The 16,395-nt window shown below is 37.6% G+C and overlaps 1 protein-coding gene across 3 annotated transcripts in view; it reads left to right on the top strand.

The window, feature by feature from the left end:
- The window catches only part of LOC131041182 (mediator of RNA polymerase II transcription subunit 23), a 316,846-nt gene that overhangs the window by 233,241 nt on the left and 67,210 nt on the right, over positions 1-16,395 (top strand). For all 3 annotated transcript variants that reach the window (XM_057974180.2, XM_057974179.2, XM_057974182.2), the window contains 2 exons: positions 10,928-11,090; positions 11,180-11,425. In XM_057974180.2, the coding sequence (XP_057830163.2) occupies positions 10,928-11,090; positions 11,180-11,425 (409 nt within the window). The remainder of the gene's footprint in view (positions 1-10,927; positions 11,091-11,179; positions 11,426-16,395) is intronic.

Below are 16,395 nucleotides of genomic sequence, written 5' to 3'. Positions count from 1 at the left end.
AGCCATTGCAGAAAACACAGAGTGCTGCAATTTTAACCCAATCATAAAACAATAGACTTAATTGTCCCTCCAATTAATACAACTAACTTGGAATAGTACTTTGATGGTTCAATGGGCTGTGATTCCTCAAACAAGCTCCTGCAAAATAGTACGGCCAAAACTAGTACGACCAGAAAATATATAAGCTCCACAGAGTATTAAATATTAAATATTAGTATTGTAAACAAAATCCCAAAAACATAAAATGATCAATCCTTTATTCTAGAAACTTCGCACTATAAATATGCACATGCAAAAAAAGAAAAAACACTGAAAATCTCACATCAAGCTGAAAATTAGGAGGGTTTCATCTTTGGGAAGATAAGAAGAATGTATGTTCACTCTTTAAAAATGAAATTGTTTCAAAAAGCATGCATTCTCTTTTCGAAGACATTCTTCCTTTTTATTATTTAAAAAAATAAATTATTTCTTTAAAATTATAAAAAATACATTAAATGGCCTTTGACTCATCTTTTTGCACTGTGGGTCTAACATCACTTTATCAACTTACATTGACTTTTTAAATAACTAAATATAAACTGTCTTTTTGATATGAAAGTACTTAAAAATTTAATTATTTAATTATTTTCATAAATTTAAAAAAGAGGAGATATACCATAACGGGTCTTCATGTTTGGGTGCATACTATCAGCTTTTTTACCACCATCTAGGTGTGCTTCCGTGGTTTTCATATGCTGTACCATCATCTTAAAGGTGCTTTCTTTGTTTTTATCTGTTGTAATATTATTTTAAGGAGCTTCCTTCTTGTTGGATCTGCTTTGTCATCTTAACATCATTCCCAGTATGTTGCCTTACTAGAGTGTTTTCTGGACACTTCGAAATTTCACCCTTGCTAATCAATTTTGAATTAGGAGTGGAGAATAATGTAAAATCTCATCAAACATTCTAGAGACAAATTAATGCTCAACGGAGTCAAGTAGGAAGGTAGCTGTAACACTATTTACCATGTGAAGCAAATGTTAAATTTTTGGAGATTTGTATAAATGTAATAATCACAAAATATTTTGATGAATTGATTATACCATGTTTGAGTTCATCCTTTTGTAGCTCCTATGGGGTCATAACAATTTTTCTTTCTACCATGAAAATTTATTTTCCTAAGACTGCTAAATTTGGGAGATATTTTGCTATGAAATTGTTGACGTGTATTTCATACACAATCATACACAGAATAAAATACCCAAAGGCATCTTATCCTCTCTTGAATAAAGTCGCTAACTGCTGAAGATTTCGCAGGAAGGATCAGTTAGGATGACTCCAATGTTCTTTTTGGTAGGGTCTCTACGTGTGGATAAGCACCAGTGGTCGTTGTGATTTGCTGTGTCCTCAAGGGGCCTTACGTTGCCGAAAATTTTACTAAACTAAAGAATCTTTTACAAAAAGAAATAACAAAAGGATAGGGTTTTGCAAGAGGTCTAATCTAGTCTAACCCTAAGAATGACTTCATGTGGACAAGACTTGGCAAGATTCTACCAACTTCAATTTTGCCATAAAGTAACAACTCAATTGAAATTGATGCGATCTTCTAAGGTAACAAATGGTTCTTCAACACACCAAAGATTAAAGACACTACCACGAAGGTACATATCCAAGATACAATAACGATTGAAGGTTAAGTGATTCGAGTATTCTCCAGTTGACCATGCAAGGCGTTCCTACAATCAGCAAGAAGCTAGTGGTTTGGAAAGCGAATCCTACCAAAGATCAAGTCCAACACTTTGTCCTTCGAATTAACACACTACTTTGATTGAGAATGATTCAAGAAAATTGAACAACCATGAAGATAACCAAGAAAATTGCAACAAAACACCATAACTTCAATATTTCATTGATTTCAAAGTCATCATGTACAACAATTGTTTGAATTCTTTCTTCAAAGCTCAATCTTGCTACAAAAAGTAAATTGCTTCTAAGCTCTAATCTCTCATCAATAATCTAATCTTCTTCTTACATCTAATTCTTCTTATGAAAATGAAATGAAATGAGGGTATAAATAGCATCCTCAATTACAATGAATGGTCCAGATCAAAAGCAGATCAACGGTCAAGATCATGACACCTAAACCCTAATTAGGGTTTGTTACAAAAGTTCCCCTTTTATTGCACAACATTAAATGCATAGCCAATTATTAAATTTGGCACGAAAATCTAGGAGACATAAACCAATGACAACTAAGGTGCCATGTCATCTATAACAACCTCTCATCTAGAATCTTATTCCCTTTCCAATTCTCTTTTTTAGCATATGCAATGAATCTTGACACGATTCCTTCGATCTCAGCAATTGGAATCTCGGGAAGATTCTTCATTCTTTCTTCCAAGTGGATGACCTGATCAAATGCATCTAGAAGAGTTGCGTCCCATGTAAGTTCAAGTTCCTTAGTCTTTTCGATCAGGAGCATGGTAGCAAACATCTGGTCCTGTTGCTCATCTGTGATATTAGCGTCCTTGCAAAAGATGACCTTGATTCTATCCTCCAATTCCTGCAAATCCACATCTGTCTCAACTTCGATCCTCCTGCCAAGAATGGTACGTAGTACCTCAAATACTCTGTCCTGGATCGGATTGATCACCTCCTCAACATGGCTACATCTAGCACTGATGTCCTCAAAGAGAACTTCCTTCATCTGGAGTAAGGTTGACCACTGAAGCAAACTATGAGGTCCTCCATCCATGATCTTTTCCTGTGCTAAGACCTTCCTCGATGTTTGTCTGATTACCTTCAAGACAGGAATGATAACCTCTTTGGTATGAGCAAAAGCAGCTACTGTTATCATCAAATTGTGGATAATCTCAAGAACCTAGATAGCCCTATGAATAGTCTTCATCATCCTTGTTGTAAATTCTATGGCAACTGTATGAGATTTGTCCATCCAAGTACTCATACGCTGGACCATACTCCTGAATCTCTCTGCCTCACCAATTGATTGAAGGGGAAGTGCCTATATGGGTGATCTTGCTGGATCCTGACGTCCTAAAGGTTGATTGAGATGGCTGAAATATGTTCTCCATGCACCAACCTCTCTCTCAAGCTTCCTATTCTTCTCCATTTCTTCCCTAAGCTTGTCTTTCAAGGCCTCAAATGAATCGGTGGCATCATCTAGTGTCTGCTCGGCTGTGGATGGACCTAGCTCAAATGTCTCTATATCATATTCCTCTGCTAAGATCTCACCTTCATACTTGTCCACTGCCGGTGTAGCTATCTGCAATTTTCTGGATCCAGTTTCATCTCTAATCATCTTGGACATCTTGGTAGCCTTCCTCTTTTCTGTCACTTCCTGGGAATGTCCAACAAGGCTCTCCAAGTCAATTACATTGTCTTCGTCTTCAATCACGATCACCTTAGTTAATCTTTCCTTCAACCAATCTGGGATGGCAGATCTTGTCTCTTTAACCTGTATTTCCTTGGGCAATTCTTCTTCTCTGGGAGGAGATGTTACTTCATTATCTTCCCCATCTTCATGCAACTCATTGTCTTGAAGAGATCCACCTGTTGCCTGTCCTTCTTTATCATTCTGTACCATTGACTCCATAGAATCTTCCACTTCAAGTGTCCTCTTCTCAGGTCGAGAAGATGTGCCGGATGAACGATCTCGGTTGGCCCCTTGCTTCTTCTTGGAAGATCCTCTCTTTTCAGGTCTCTCTTTCCTCTTCGAGCCTCTTGGATGGAGATCGCCTTCACTTGCACTTCGAAGATTGCCTTCATTTGTATTTCTGGGATTAGGATTACCTTCGCTCACACTAGCTCCACCTTCGGCTGGTTTCTCTTCCAAAGTGAAAGTCATAGCTATGCCTTGCTCTCTCAACTTCTGATGCTGCACATCAACCCATCTGCGAGTACAAGACAAGACTGGAGCCATCAAAGCATCTAGATCCACGACCTCGGGCTCATTCCAATCTAACTTTACTGATTTGCTTTCTCGATCATAGGATGACTGGAGATGTCTGCCACTGTCCTGAGCTTGGTCGGCCACTCTGTAAATCTTGCATTTCCTGATGAAATCCAAAGGCAATCTAGAATGCATCTTTCTTTTCACTTCAAGATCGTCTAAGAGATTCATCATAAAATCTTCTATCTGAAATTCATGCTTAAACTTCCTACCGACTGTCTCCTCTATATATCCATGTGGATCAAAGCTTTCTCTTAAAGCAAAGGATGAAAAAGAATACAAAGCTAACTCCTTCTCTGCGTCATCCATGGCTAAAGCATTAGGACATACCTCAACTGAATTGCCTAAGATGATAGGTACAGGAACTCCATTTCCATGTCTGTGTCTGAATGCCTTCGCATAAGCTGCCAATTGTCTTGTTACCTCAAGTAACACTATTCTGTCTGTCGGATATCTCGGCAACATGTATGGAGGTGAAGGACATCCATGAACTCTGATATAAGTAAACTTCGAAAATTGGATAAACCAAGCACCGTACCTCTTTACTAGTTCCTGTGCATCCTGTGATAATCTGTTGTGAATCCCACCTTGCAACGTCCTTGTGATGTTCATCGTGAAGGTATCATTAACTAACTTGTAGTCGCTTCCTGGCGGATGATGCAAGTGGACATAGGAATCACAAACTCTGACCTCGTCGGGTCCTCTTCCAATCACTCCTCTGTGAGGTAGTCCTGCATACTCAAAGCTCCTGATTAAGGCATATACAACGTATGAACTCATGTGGAAGGACTTGGTAGCTTTTAGTCTCCTCAACTGTACGTCCAAGCAATGGCTAATCTTTCTGGCCCAATGAATTGTTCCTTTTCCCTGAACTATCACCTGAATGAAGTAGAACATCCACCTCTCAAAGTAGAAGGCTTGAGGAGCTCCTGTGACTCGGTTGAGCATTGTAATCAAATCTCTGTACTCCTCTTGGAAATCAATCCTATGTGGTGTGTTCGGGATCTTGCTCAGGCGAGGACGACTCTTGAGTAACCAGTTCTTGTTAATGATGCTTAGGCAAGCATCTGGATCATCTTCGTACATTGACCTGGCTCCTTCTATGCTCTTGTAGACCATATCCCTGTGCTCTGGAAGATGGAAAGCCTCACTTATAGCTTCTTCTGAAAGATAAGCTAAAGTGTTTCCTTCCTTGGACACGATTGTTCTGGATTGAGGATCATAATGACGAGCACACTCGATCATCAACTCATGGCACTGTACTGCTGGAGGGAAGTCGGCCGCCTTAATGATGCCACTTTCGATTATCCTCCTGGCAACAGGTGATGGCTTGCCAATGTAAGGGACCTCTCGAAACTTCTGTGCTGAAGTTGCCCAAGTTAGTATCTCCAATGTTGCTCCATTTAGACACGATCTTGGTCTCCACTTCTTCGGTCTTTTGATCTTCCTTCATGAGAGCTGGACGACTGGTGGATGCTCCCGTCTTCGGGGTCGCCATACCTACACAACATTTCATAACAAGTAACTAGATATTGCAATGCATAACATAGATTAGATTAATTTTAGGAAACCTCATGATAAGTCCTTGAGTTATCATTTCCTAAAAACGATTGAGCTACTGGAATTCAAAATTTCAAAATTCAAAATTTGAAGCTATGACGATCAAAATTCAAAATTCAAAACAAGGGACCACATCGCCATACCTCACTTGAGAGCTAACTCTAAAATGCAAAATAAAGAGAATCGCCTAGGCAAAAATCGAAATTAGATGGCTTCAACGTGATCTCCTTCAAATGAACGTCCTCTTTATCAATTGGCCACCCTTGGGGATGTCTTTGACGTGATCTTCAGTGTCCTTGGCAAGTTCGCTCAATATAGAAACTAAGGTTCGCACCTCCTTTGAATGATGCTTCGCACCACCTTTGGATAGAAATTCGCACCTTGAACACAATTCGCACTTCTCCTTCCAAGATCGCATGTGAGATGATAAAATGATAATGTGAAAATGAAAATTTTCACCCTCCCTTTATAAGCGCTCACCTCATATTCACCTCTAGGCCGACTTTGCCAAAATAAAGAAATTAAAATGATTTTTAAATAAATAACAAAGGCCGACTTTTATAAAATAAATCCAAACGCTCCATTTTTTTATAATAATAAATTAATTAATTGCCTTTATAATTAATTTTTTCGATTTTTAAATAGGCAAAATTAATTAATTAAATATCCAAGCGCCATTTTTTATTATATAAAATAATAATTAATTAATTAGATGCCATCGTTTTTTAATTAATAAACTCGATTTTTTAAAAGGCAAAAATCAATTAATTAATGTTTTAGCACAATTTTAAATGCTATTTAATTGAATTTTCAAACTTGCCGATTTTTAGCATTTAAAATAAATTCAAAAAATGTTTGTTAGCGCCAAAATTTGAAGGTGGAAAAGTACAAACCTCATCGCCCAGGTCCCTGACTGAGGGACAGGAGCGATCTACCATTTCAGCCTGGAATCTCGTGTTTTTGACGTTCAAAATCTCCATCCTTATGTTGAAATTGGCATTTTTGCTAGGAATTTCAAACTTGGTTAACTTGACCTTGTAAATGAATGCCTCCTGAGGTGATATCGCCCTGGTCCCTTAGAGAGGGACAGGAGCGATCTAGGTGTTTTCTCCTTGATCTTGCTTGTTCGATCACCAATCTTTATCATAAGGCAAACAAGAACGTTGTTTCTTCATTCTACCTTTACTTCACTTGGTTTTTACAAGGCACTTTGATGCTTAAATAGATTATCGCCCTGGTTCCTTGGTGAGGGACAGGAGCGAACTTCAATGTCCTGGGCTCATGCTTGCTTTCATCAACTTGCCATTGCTTTCATCGTGCAAAATAAAGTCCTTTGATCTCTCTTGGTCACTTGATACGCGATCAATTTTCAAAATCTAAGCCTTTGTGAAGATTTCGCTCTGGTCCCTGCCTGAGGGACAAGAGCGATTTTGGGTATATAATGAAAATTTTCCCTCATCTTAACTTGTAATTGTCTTCAAAGTGCAAAACGATGTTCCTCACTCCCCTTCAAATATTCAAAATGTGATAGTAATCCAAACTTGGCCTCATTTGAACACTTTCGCTCTGGTCCCTGCCTGAGGGACAGGAGCGAACTAGGATATTTGGTGCAATTCTTTCAATATTGGCGACCTTTGATACTTCGTTCTTCATTGAGACGCTTCAAAATGTCCTTGCCACCTTTCACCTTGACTTGGAGTGGTTTGAACTTGGAGGAAAGGCATCATAACTAACATATCGCCCTGGTCCTTGACTGAGGGACAGGAGCGAATTTAGACTTGTAGTCTCCATCACACTTTGCCAACTTCCAATTTTATCTTCAACGGTCTTGTAATGCATCCTTTCATTCATTCATGGCTTGGAATTCATTCAAACTTGGCAGGAAATTGACCTAAGGCAAAAATCGCTTTGGTCCTTGACTGAGGGACAGGAGCGCCTAGGCCAATTTGAGTCTCCTATTGATGTCTTGTAATCTTCAATTTGTATTCAACGGGTTCATTTCATCCTCCTTTCTTGCTTCAAACTCAAAACTTGCTCAATCTTCACCCAAATTTTGCCCTATGAGGAATTTCGCTCTGGTCCCTGGGAGAGGGACGGGAGCTACACTGAATTTCGCCCTGGTCCCTGACTGAGGGACAGGAGCGAACTTTGCATTTTTGGTCCGTTTTCCTTCACGAAGGCACTTCAAGTTATATTCAATTGATAAAACATCTCCTTTGATCTCTTCAAATCGTCAAGTTGTTCAAATCCTGCAAGGACAAGGCAATGTTTGATTTTGAGCTTCGGTCCTTCACTGAGGGACAGGAGCGATTTTTACTCCTGGGACATTTCCACGCTTGTGAAATTCTTCAAATTATATTCAACGGAAAGATTATGCCTCCCTTTATCACTTCCACTTTGAAATTCATTTGGATCCTGCAAGGACAGTAAGATTTTTGAAAACGAGCTCCGGTCCTTCACTGAGGGACAGGAGCGATTTTGCTCCTACAGGCCAAAATATCAAGATTTTGGGATTTTAATCACTTCCCAAGGCAAAAACAAATCATTTCCAATGCCCAGGATCAAATATCAAAATTTTCAAAATTTGGTCAAAATCACTCAATTGGACAAAATTCGCAATTTCATCATTCACACTTTAGACAAATTTAGACTCTTCATTCAAAATTCCAATTGAAAATAGACCAACTCACTTAGCCTCTGGCGAATTCACTTTATTCAAAATTGCATCCTACGAAAGGAAGCTTGAAAAACTCTCAAGATTGACTGGATTTTGGCCTAAAAACGACAAAATAGAAACCCTAAGGCTTGACCCTTAAATCCAGACAACTAACAAACTACCAAAACCCTAAAAAGCAGAGAAAAAGAACAGGCAAAACGAGCAAAAAGAAGGGGCCCCCATTTGCATGGGGCAATGTGTGAAATGGTCACAACAGAAATGAAAAATAAAATCCCAATCTAATGTATATCACAGTAATTTTTTTTTGTTTTTTAACAATAAGAGTTACAAGCAAACACCACAACCCGTTAAGGTTAGAGAAATAATCCAAACTGCTAAAAGGGAACCCTTCCACCTTTTGTTCACCGAGAGCCCAATCTGGGAGGGTGAGAGCATACGATGTTCTGGGGATCGTTAGCACCAGAAATCAAACTGAAATTACAATGCCTAGGCGGCAAGCCAACCCCTTCTGCTTATCCAGCAGGATAGAAACCAAACTCTTGGCGGTAAACCAGCCAAGGGAAAATGACAAGAAACTGAAATTCAATCACTCTACCTCCTATTTCAGCGGGAGGACATTACATTAAGTTATCACTCTACGCATATTTCAGCGGGAGGACAATTGCATTAAACATATCACTCGACCACTTATTCAGTGGGAGGACTGAGTACATAAACTGAATTCAAAGCAAGAAGGCGGCTAAGCCAGCCTCTTCCACTTATGTAGTGGGAATTACAAATAAGGACAAGAAGAATGATTGATCAGTACTACTGAAACAACCTTACAAAATAGAGAGAAGATGAGAAGAGTGATGCAGATTATAATATTACGAACAATGAAATTCTACTACATCCAAACTGCAGGCTGGAATTACAAATCAACAACCTATGGAAATGCTAGAATGCTCATAACTCCCTCATTTTACATCCGAATCAACTCAAACCAGTCCAAAACCCACCATATAACATGTGCAATGACAACCAATTAAAGCCACAACCCAAACAACCCTTATTTAATTTGCATGCATCCCAATGCAATATTAGAAACCCACACCATACCTAGGAATTTCGATTTGGCACAATAAATTCAAAACTAAATCAATCAAGCTGTAAACTTACAAAGTTGATTGCCAATGCTGGGAAGAAAAAAGGAGATGATACCCATAATCGTCACTCGCTCCAGTAGAGAGGTATGAGCGAAAAGATACTTCAGCCACAGGCAAACCAGCAAGTCTCCAGCATCATTTCAACACCAAAAATGTCTAAGCAAACTCTGAGAATGTAAAGAATACAATGCACAGCTAGGTACTGTATTTCAAGTACGAAACCGAGTAGCACTAGGGAGATGCACTCTGAAGCCTCAAGTTCTGTCGCCAAACCGGCAGCATAACATTACAATTTTTCAAGATGGTGCAAATGGAAGCCCAAGCCTCATATTTATAACTTCACACACCTCAAACCCAAATGCAAATTCCTTCAAATTCAACGCCTTTCATTTGCATTTCATTCCACCACATGTGGTCACCAAGTGTAGCGCCATTTCCCACAAGTCAAACTTCACGCCCAAGGCATGGACCCACGTTACACTTTGGCAAATATTAGAGATAAGTCATTAAAATAATATCTCTCTCAAATAATTCGACATCTCTTAATTAAGCATGAAATTCGCCAAATACTTAGGAGAATATAGACATTAATCCCAAATTCGATAATCAATAGCAATTAAACAGATTAATTAAATATTAAACCTTAGGATAAGGAATTAATATTTAATCGTGTCACATAAGACTCCCGTACTAATTATTATCATAACCAGGATGAAACTGAGCCAGGAAGACCACTGTACTGCTCCAGAATCAGGACCCTGTCCATTGCCAAAAATAGAATTATGCCACACTGTCACTTACTAAAAATAGTAAGTCAAGAACTAATGCTCCGAAAAGCATGATCTTCGCGCTCAGAGACAGAGTAAGGAGAGCTCAGTAGGACAGTATGACCAGAATAGCCATTCCTTGACTTACTATAAATAGTAAGTCCTCGTTTCATCAATTCTGGACCCCTCATTCTTCATTCCACCTAGCCTACGGGTCTCAGGGATAGGCTAATGGACCACTGGAAGGTCGTCAATGAGAAGGGGACATTACATCTAATGACCTTTATGATCCTTTTGAGGGATAAAGACTTAATGTTTGAATGATTAATTGAGACAAGCTTTCTTTAGTTAATCAGCCAAATTGTTGCTTGTATATGTGTGACATGAAAGGAGGACTTTGATATGAATGCAATATGCTTTATCAGATTTCAGATAATAAGATAGTGTAGTTTCTGTCACTATTTATTAATATTTATTTATGAAATTGCTATTTATAAGGAACCACCGAATATTTTTTTTTAAAGATTAGTGCCATTAATTTGTGTAAAGTATATCTCAGGTGTGGTACGATATCTACTTTTGCAAGTCAATTTTTGTTCTTTCAACGTGATGGAATATGTTATAGTCTCATGTAACTACTTGTATTGTCTGAAAATATTTTAAAATAGCGTGAACTGTATACCTGTTGCTTGGTTGATTTCAATGATTTAAATGCTACAAAATGCTGGATCAAATATGATCTAACTGCCCCATCTACTCATTGATTACTTCTTGGTGTTAAAATTTCTCATCATTAACAAGCTTAACATGTTTGATTTTTTTTTTCTAGGTATCATGGGAAAGTGAAGCCTCTTTTTTATGATGTTGTAAAGATAATCGTCACGTTTAAGGGGAAACGTGGTGAGCATCGCCTTTTCAGGCTGGCAGAAAACCTATGCATCAACTTAATCCTTTCTTTGCGGGATATTATTCTTTTGAAGAAAGATTTCAAGGTGAAAATAACATGAAAGAATTGTTAAGTAATTGTTTTGTTATTAATTTTTTCTTTTCACTTTCATTGATTGGATGATGCATTTAACAGGGCCCAACAGAGCTCACAGAGACCTTGAATAGGATAATGGTGATAAATCTTGCTATCACTATAAAGACTCGTGGAGTTGCAGAATTTGAGCAAATGGTTTTCCTTCAGCCATTATTAGAACAATTGTTAGGGACAAGTCAACACATTTGGTCAGAAAAAACAATACGACATTTTCCTCCTCCTATTCGTGATGCTTTAATTGGGCGTGTAGATAAGCGAGCCCAGTCTATTCAAGCTTGGCAACAGGTTAGTGATTTGGAATTACTTTCATGTTTACTAATTAATTATAAAAAAATAACTTTTCCACTTGGAGTGATATTTTAATAAATCTAATTGACCAACATGTATCTTATTTCAAATGAAATGTAATATATATACCCTTGATTTTGTTTTGAAAATGTTTGCAAGTTTGAATGCCAACAGAAATGGATCGTAACAGTTTGCCTGTTGGATTTATTTTCAAATTTCATTCGTTCTTTTCCATAAACATTGCAAGATACATTGCATAGAAATGTTTGCTAGAGCAGACTACATTAAGCCAAAAACTATTCTCCTAACTTTCAGCATATATTGCATACAATCAAAAAACGAAATACAACTAATATGTGCAGATTTGGAAAATATCACTGGTATTTGATATTAGCTCACACTCATTTACTCCTTTGCCCTTTGAACTTTCAGACTCAGAATCATTCATCACCTGATAGTGTGGTACACACTTAAGCAAATTGGTCAACTTTTCCCAAAATTGAGTGACTATCAAGCCACCTTGGGTCAAGTTCTGAAATTATATCATCTTATTGTCAAAGAAGAGGTAACCACCTCTTCCTGAAAAGTTGGAGGAAGAGTTCCTAAGTGACCCTTGGCAGTAGCTTCTTCTCATCTTTTTCATTGTCCCACCAAGTTTTTGCTTCACCAATGAGTCGATATGCAACCCACATAGCCTTGGTCTCATTGGATAGAATACGAAGCTCAAAGTACTTCTCCATCTCAATGATCCAAGCTTTCACTCCATCTCCAATGGTTTTGCCATCAAATTTGGGTGGTGCAATCCTCTTGAGGTCCTTACCTAGTTCTTTTGCAATTCTACCTGATTATTTCCATTGTCTTAATTCTCTTGGTTTCATCCCTCATTCCTTGGATTCTCATTTTGGTTTTGATCTCCTCAATTTTCTTTGACCTCTTGCTCTGAATTGTCCATTTTGGCTCTTTGTTTGGTCAAGAGGTTGAAGATTTGGTCCAACCTATCATTTTACTCATTGTTTTTCCCACTGCGTTCACCATCGTTTCTATTGTTCACCATGATTGTTTATGTATTGTCCACCATTAAGGTTTGCATCTTAGTGTTGTTAAATTTAAGGATCAGAATTAAAATTATCTTGTTCTATGTATTACTGATTAAAATATAAATCTGACTATCTTCTTTTGTATGGCAGGTGAGAAGAGCATTTATTTTTTCTATATACTATCTCACGGATGCCACTCAATATAAATATATAACAAATGGGACACGGTCAAGCAATGCCTTGATCGGTCATGACCGATCAAGACATTACTTGATCGTGCCCTTTTGTTTATACTAACAAATGCATGTTTCACCGTAAATACTAATCGGTTTGGGTTAGTATTATAACCGAAGTCTATCGGTATTTGCCCAATGCTAACAGCCGATAGTTATTGGTATGTTAGTCTTGACAACCGATAACTATCGGTGTAGACTAACACACCGATAACTATCGGTGACCTTTATATTGCCACCCGATATATCGTATGCATCCCGATATAATAATATGCAGCCCGATATAATATTATGCAACTCGATATATATATATTAATCAATGTTATCATTATATATGTTAATCGATATACATTTAAATGCAAGATTTATTAGATCGATTAACATGAGCAAAATACATAGTGTGATTTATCAAAAGGTTGTTTATATGCAAATGTAGAATGGCTATCAAGGATGAATTAATTGCTTGAAGGTTTTTATCATAGTTATCGATATGATAAATGATTGAATGAGAGACTTCATTTATCTCTCATTCAATCATTTATCTTATCGAAGCTATCATGCATTAACACTCCCTCTTAGCTAGATAAGATAAAAGGTATTGGGAGCAATATTCATAAATCGTATGATGCTTATCTTGGGACCATAGTTTCAAGATGTGAATTGCCTCTGTCGGCGATTCTATCCACAATCTATCCATAAGCTCTTGTGTGGATTGCCTCAGTCAGCGATTCTATCCACAAGCTCGTGTGGATTGCCTTAGTCGGCGATTCTATCCATGAGCTCTCACATGGATTGCCTCAGTCGGCGATTCTATCCATGAGCTCTCATGTGGATTGCCTCAGTTGGCGATTCTATCCACAAGCTCTTACGTGCATTGCCTCAGTCAGCGATTCTATCCATGGCCTCTCACGTGGATTGCCTCAGTCGGCGATTCTATCCATGAGCTCTTGGGTGGATTGCCTCAGTCGGCGATTTTATCCACAAGCTCTTACGTGGATTGCCTCAGTCGGCGATTCTATCCATAATCTCGAGTTATTGTAAGATCGTCACCTTCCAATAACCTCAAAAATACAAGTGGAAATCATTTGGAAGTTGTCACTTCCTTATGATTTACACAGGGCCCATAAAATAATTAATATTTACAATTTTTAACTCAGAAGTGCTCAATCTTTATTAGTAAGCTCCCTCTCAATCACAAGGTATCTTGAGTTTCTTCTAGAGAACGTATTTTTCTGAACATATGTCTGAATTTCTGTCTTCAGCAAGGGACGCTTGTAGTTTAAGTTTGAGAGGACAAGTTCTTGCAATGTGGCCATATTCGTCACATATGAAACATTGTACTTTAGAGGAGTCTCTAGGCTTCTTGAATGATCGATTACCATATGTCTTTTTGTCCTTTTTCCTTTTCAAACTAGAGACTAGAACTTGAACATCTTCATCAACAGGTTTCATGATGCCTCTTGATATTAGGTTACACTCTTCTTTAATGCAGTCAGCTTTTAGTCTATCAAATTTGGGAATTTTGGATCGAGCACTAATCCTTGTCTAAAGTTTTCCCATGAGATAGGGAGCCCATTTAGAGTTATCATAGTTAGCTCTTTATTATCATAAATGTGACCAATTGATGAGAGCTGGTTCCTTAATTTTGTTATCCTCATAAAATATGAAATGATACTCTCTTCTTTACTCATTTTAATATTAGAAAGTTGATTTTTAAGTGTAAGGATTCTGCTCGTGTTGTTAATCTCAAACATGTCTTTCAAGGCTTTGAACATGTATATGTAGAATCTAACCTTGTAATGATAGGTAGTAGATGACTCTTTAATCCATCTACTAGTAACTCCATTGCTTTAATATTGTTCTTTTCCCACTGACTCTGTTCGTCTTTTCCATCAGGTTTAGAAGGATTCTCTATTATTGTGTTTAACTCATTCTTTCTTAGTACCAACATCATTCGTAGTTTCCATGAATTATAGTTTGAGGCACCTTCAAGTCTGTCTTCGAATTTGACTCCATTCGTCATTTTAAAATACAAACTTTCAAGGAGATATCAATCTGATCTTAATCGGATCTTCCTTCAAGCGGTTAGGCTTTATAGAAGGAAACCTGGCTCTGATACCATGTTAAATTTAAGGATCAGAATTAAAATTATCTTGTTCTATGTATTACTGATTAAAATATAAATCTGACTATCTTCTTTTGTATGGCAGGTGAGAAGAGCATTTATTTTTTCTATATACTATCTCACGGATGCCACTCAATATAAATATATAACAAATGGGACATGGTCAAGCAATGCCTTGATCAGTCATGACCGATCAAGACATTACTTGATCGTGCCCTTTTGTTTATACTAACAAATGCATGTTTCAGCGTAAATACTAATCAGTGTGGGTTAGTATTATAACCGAAGTCTATCGGTATTTGCCCAATGCTAACAGCCGATAGTTATTGGTATGTTAGTCTTGACAATCGATAACTATCGGTGTAGACTAACACACCGATAACTATCGGTGACCTTTATATTGCCACCCGATATGTCGTATGCATCCCGATATAATAATATGCAGCCCGATATAATATTATGCAACTCGATATATATATACTAATCGGTGTTATCATTATTTATGTTAATCGATATACATTTAAATGCAAGATTTATTAGATCGATTAACATGAGCAAAATACATAGTGTGATTTATCAAAAGGTTGTTTATATGCAAATGTAGAATGGCTATCAAGGATGAATTAATTGCTTGAAGGTTTTTATCATAGTTATCGATATGATAAATGATTGAATGAGAGACTTCATTTATCTCTCATTCAATCATTTATCTTACCGAAGCTATCATGCATTAACAAGTGTTTGATACCAAATGTAAGGTATAATACCCAAAAACTATGTCACAAATTGTTGGTGTTGGAAATAAGCCACACCCGGACCGACGATGGACTGGTCCAAGAGGGGCCAGTAGCTCAGTGGTAGAGCACTCCAGCAGCGTATGGAAGGTCCTAGATTCGAGTCCTAGCTGGTCCATGTCTCAACATGGTATCAGAGTTAGGTTAAGGAGGATCCAAGCAGCGATCGAACTTGAGATATTCAGATTTAAATCTAAGTACATCACATTCCTCTATGGTGAGTGTAATCAGATTTGAAGATAGGCTAGAAGGAGGAAATAGCTTCTCATCATGGAAGTTTAGGATTATGATGATATTAAAAGAGAATAAAGTTGAGTCATTTGTGAAAGAAAATAAAGCAGAATCGGAGAATGATCTTGAGAAGACGACATGGGTTGAAGGAAATGAAAAGGCCATGAAAATCATAGTTGATGTAGTTAGAGTTCATATCGTGCCAATCTTGACAAAACATGAGACCACATATCATATGTTTAAGTCACTTGAAAGCACTTATGAAATAAATAATTCCAGCAGGACCTTGGCTCTAAAGAGAAAAATCAATCATATAAGTATGAACAAAGGAGAATCTATCAACGCATACTTTATGAGAATATCTACACTAAGAGATCAGCTATCAACACTTGGATACCAGATTGAAAGTAAGGAGCTAACACTTATTGCCTTAGATGGTCTACCAAATTCTTGGGAGACATTTGTTCAAGGCATTAGTGCAAGGTCTAAATTTCCAAAGTTTGACCGGCTAAGATCAGATTGCCTTCAAGAGGAATCGAGACAAACA

This window comes from Cryptomeria japonica, chromosome 3, assembly GCF_030272615.1.
Source record: "Cryptomeria japonica chromosome 3, Sugi_1.0, whole genome shotgun sequence".
NCBI lineage: Eukaryota > Viridiplantae > Streptophyta > Pinopsida > Cupressales > Cupressaceae > Cryptomeria > Cryptomeria japonica.
Note: the sequence above shows the minus strand (reverse complement) of the source record. Positions and strands in the feature narration are given on the sequence as shown.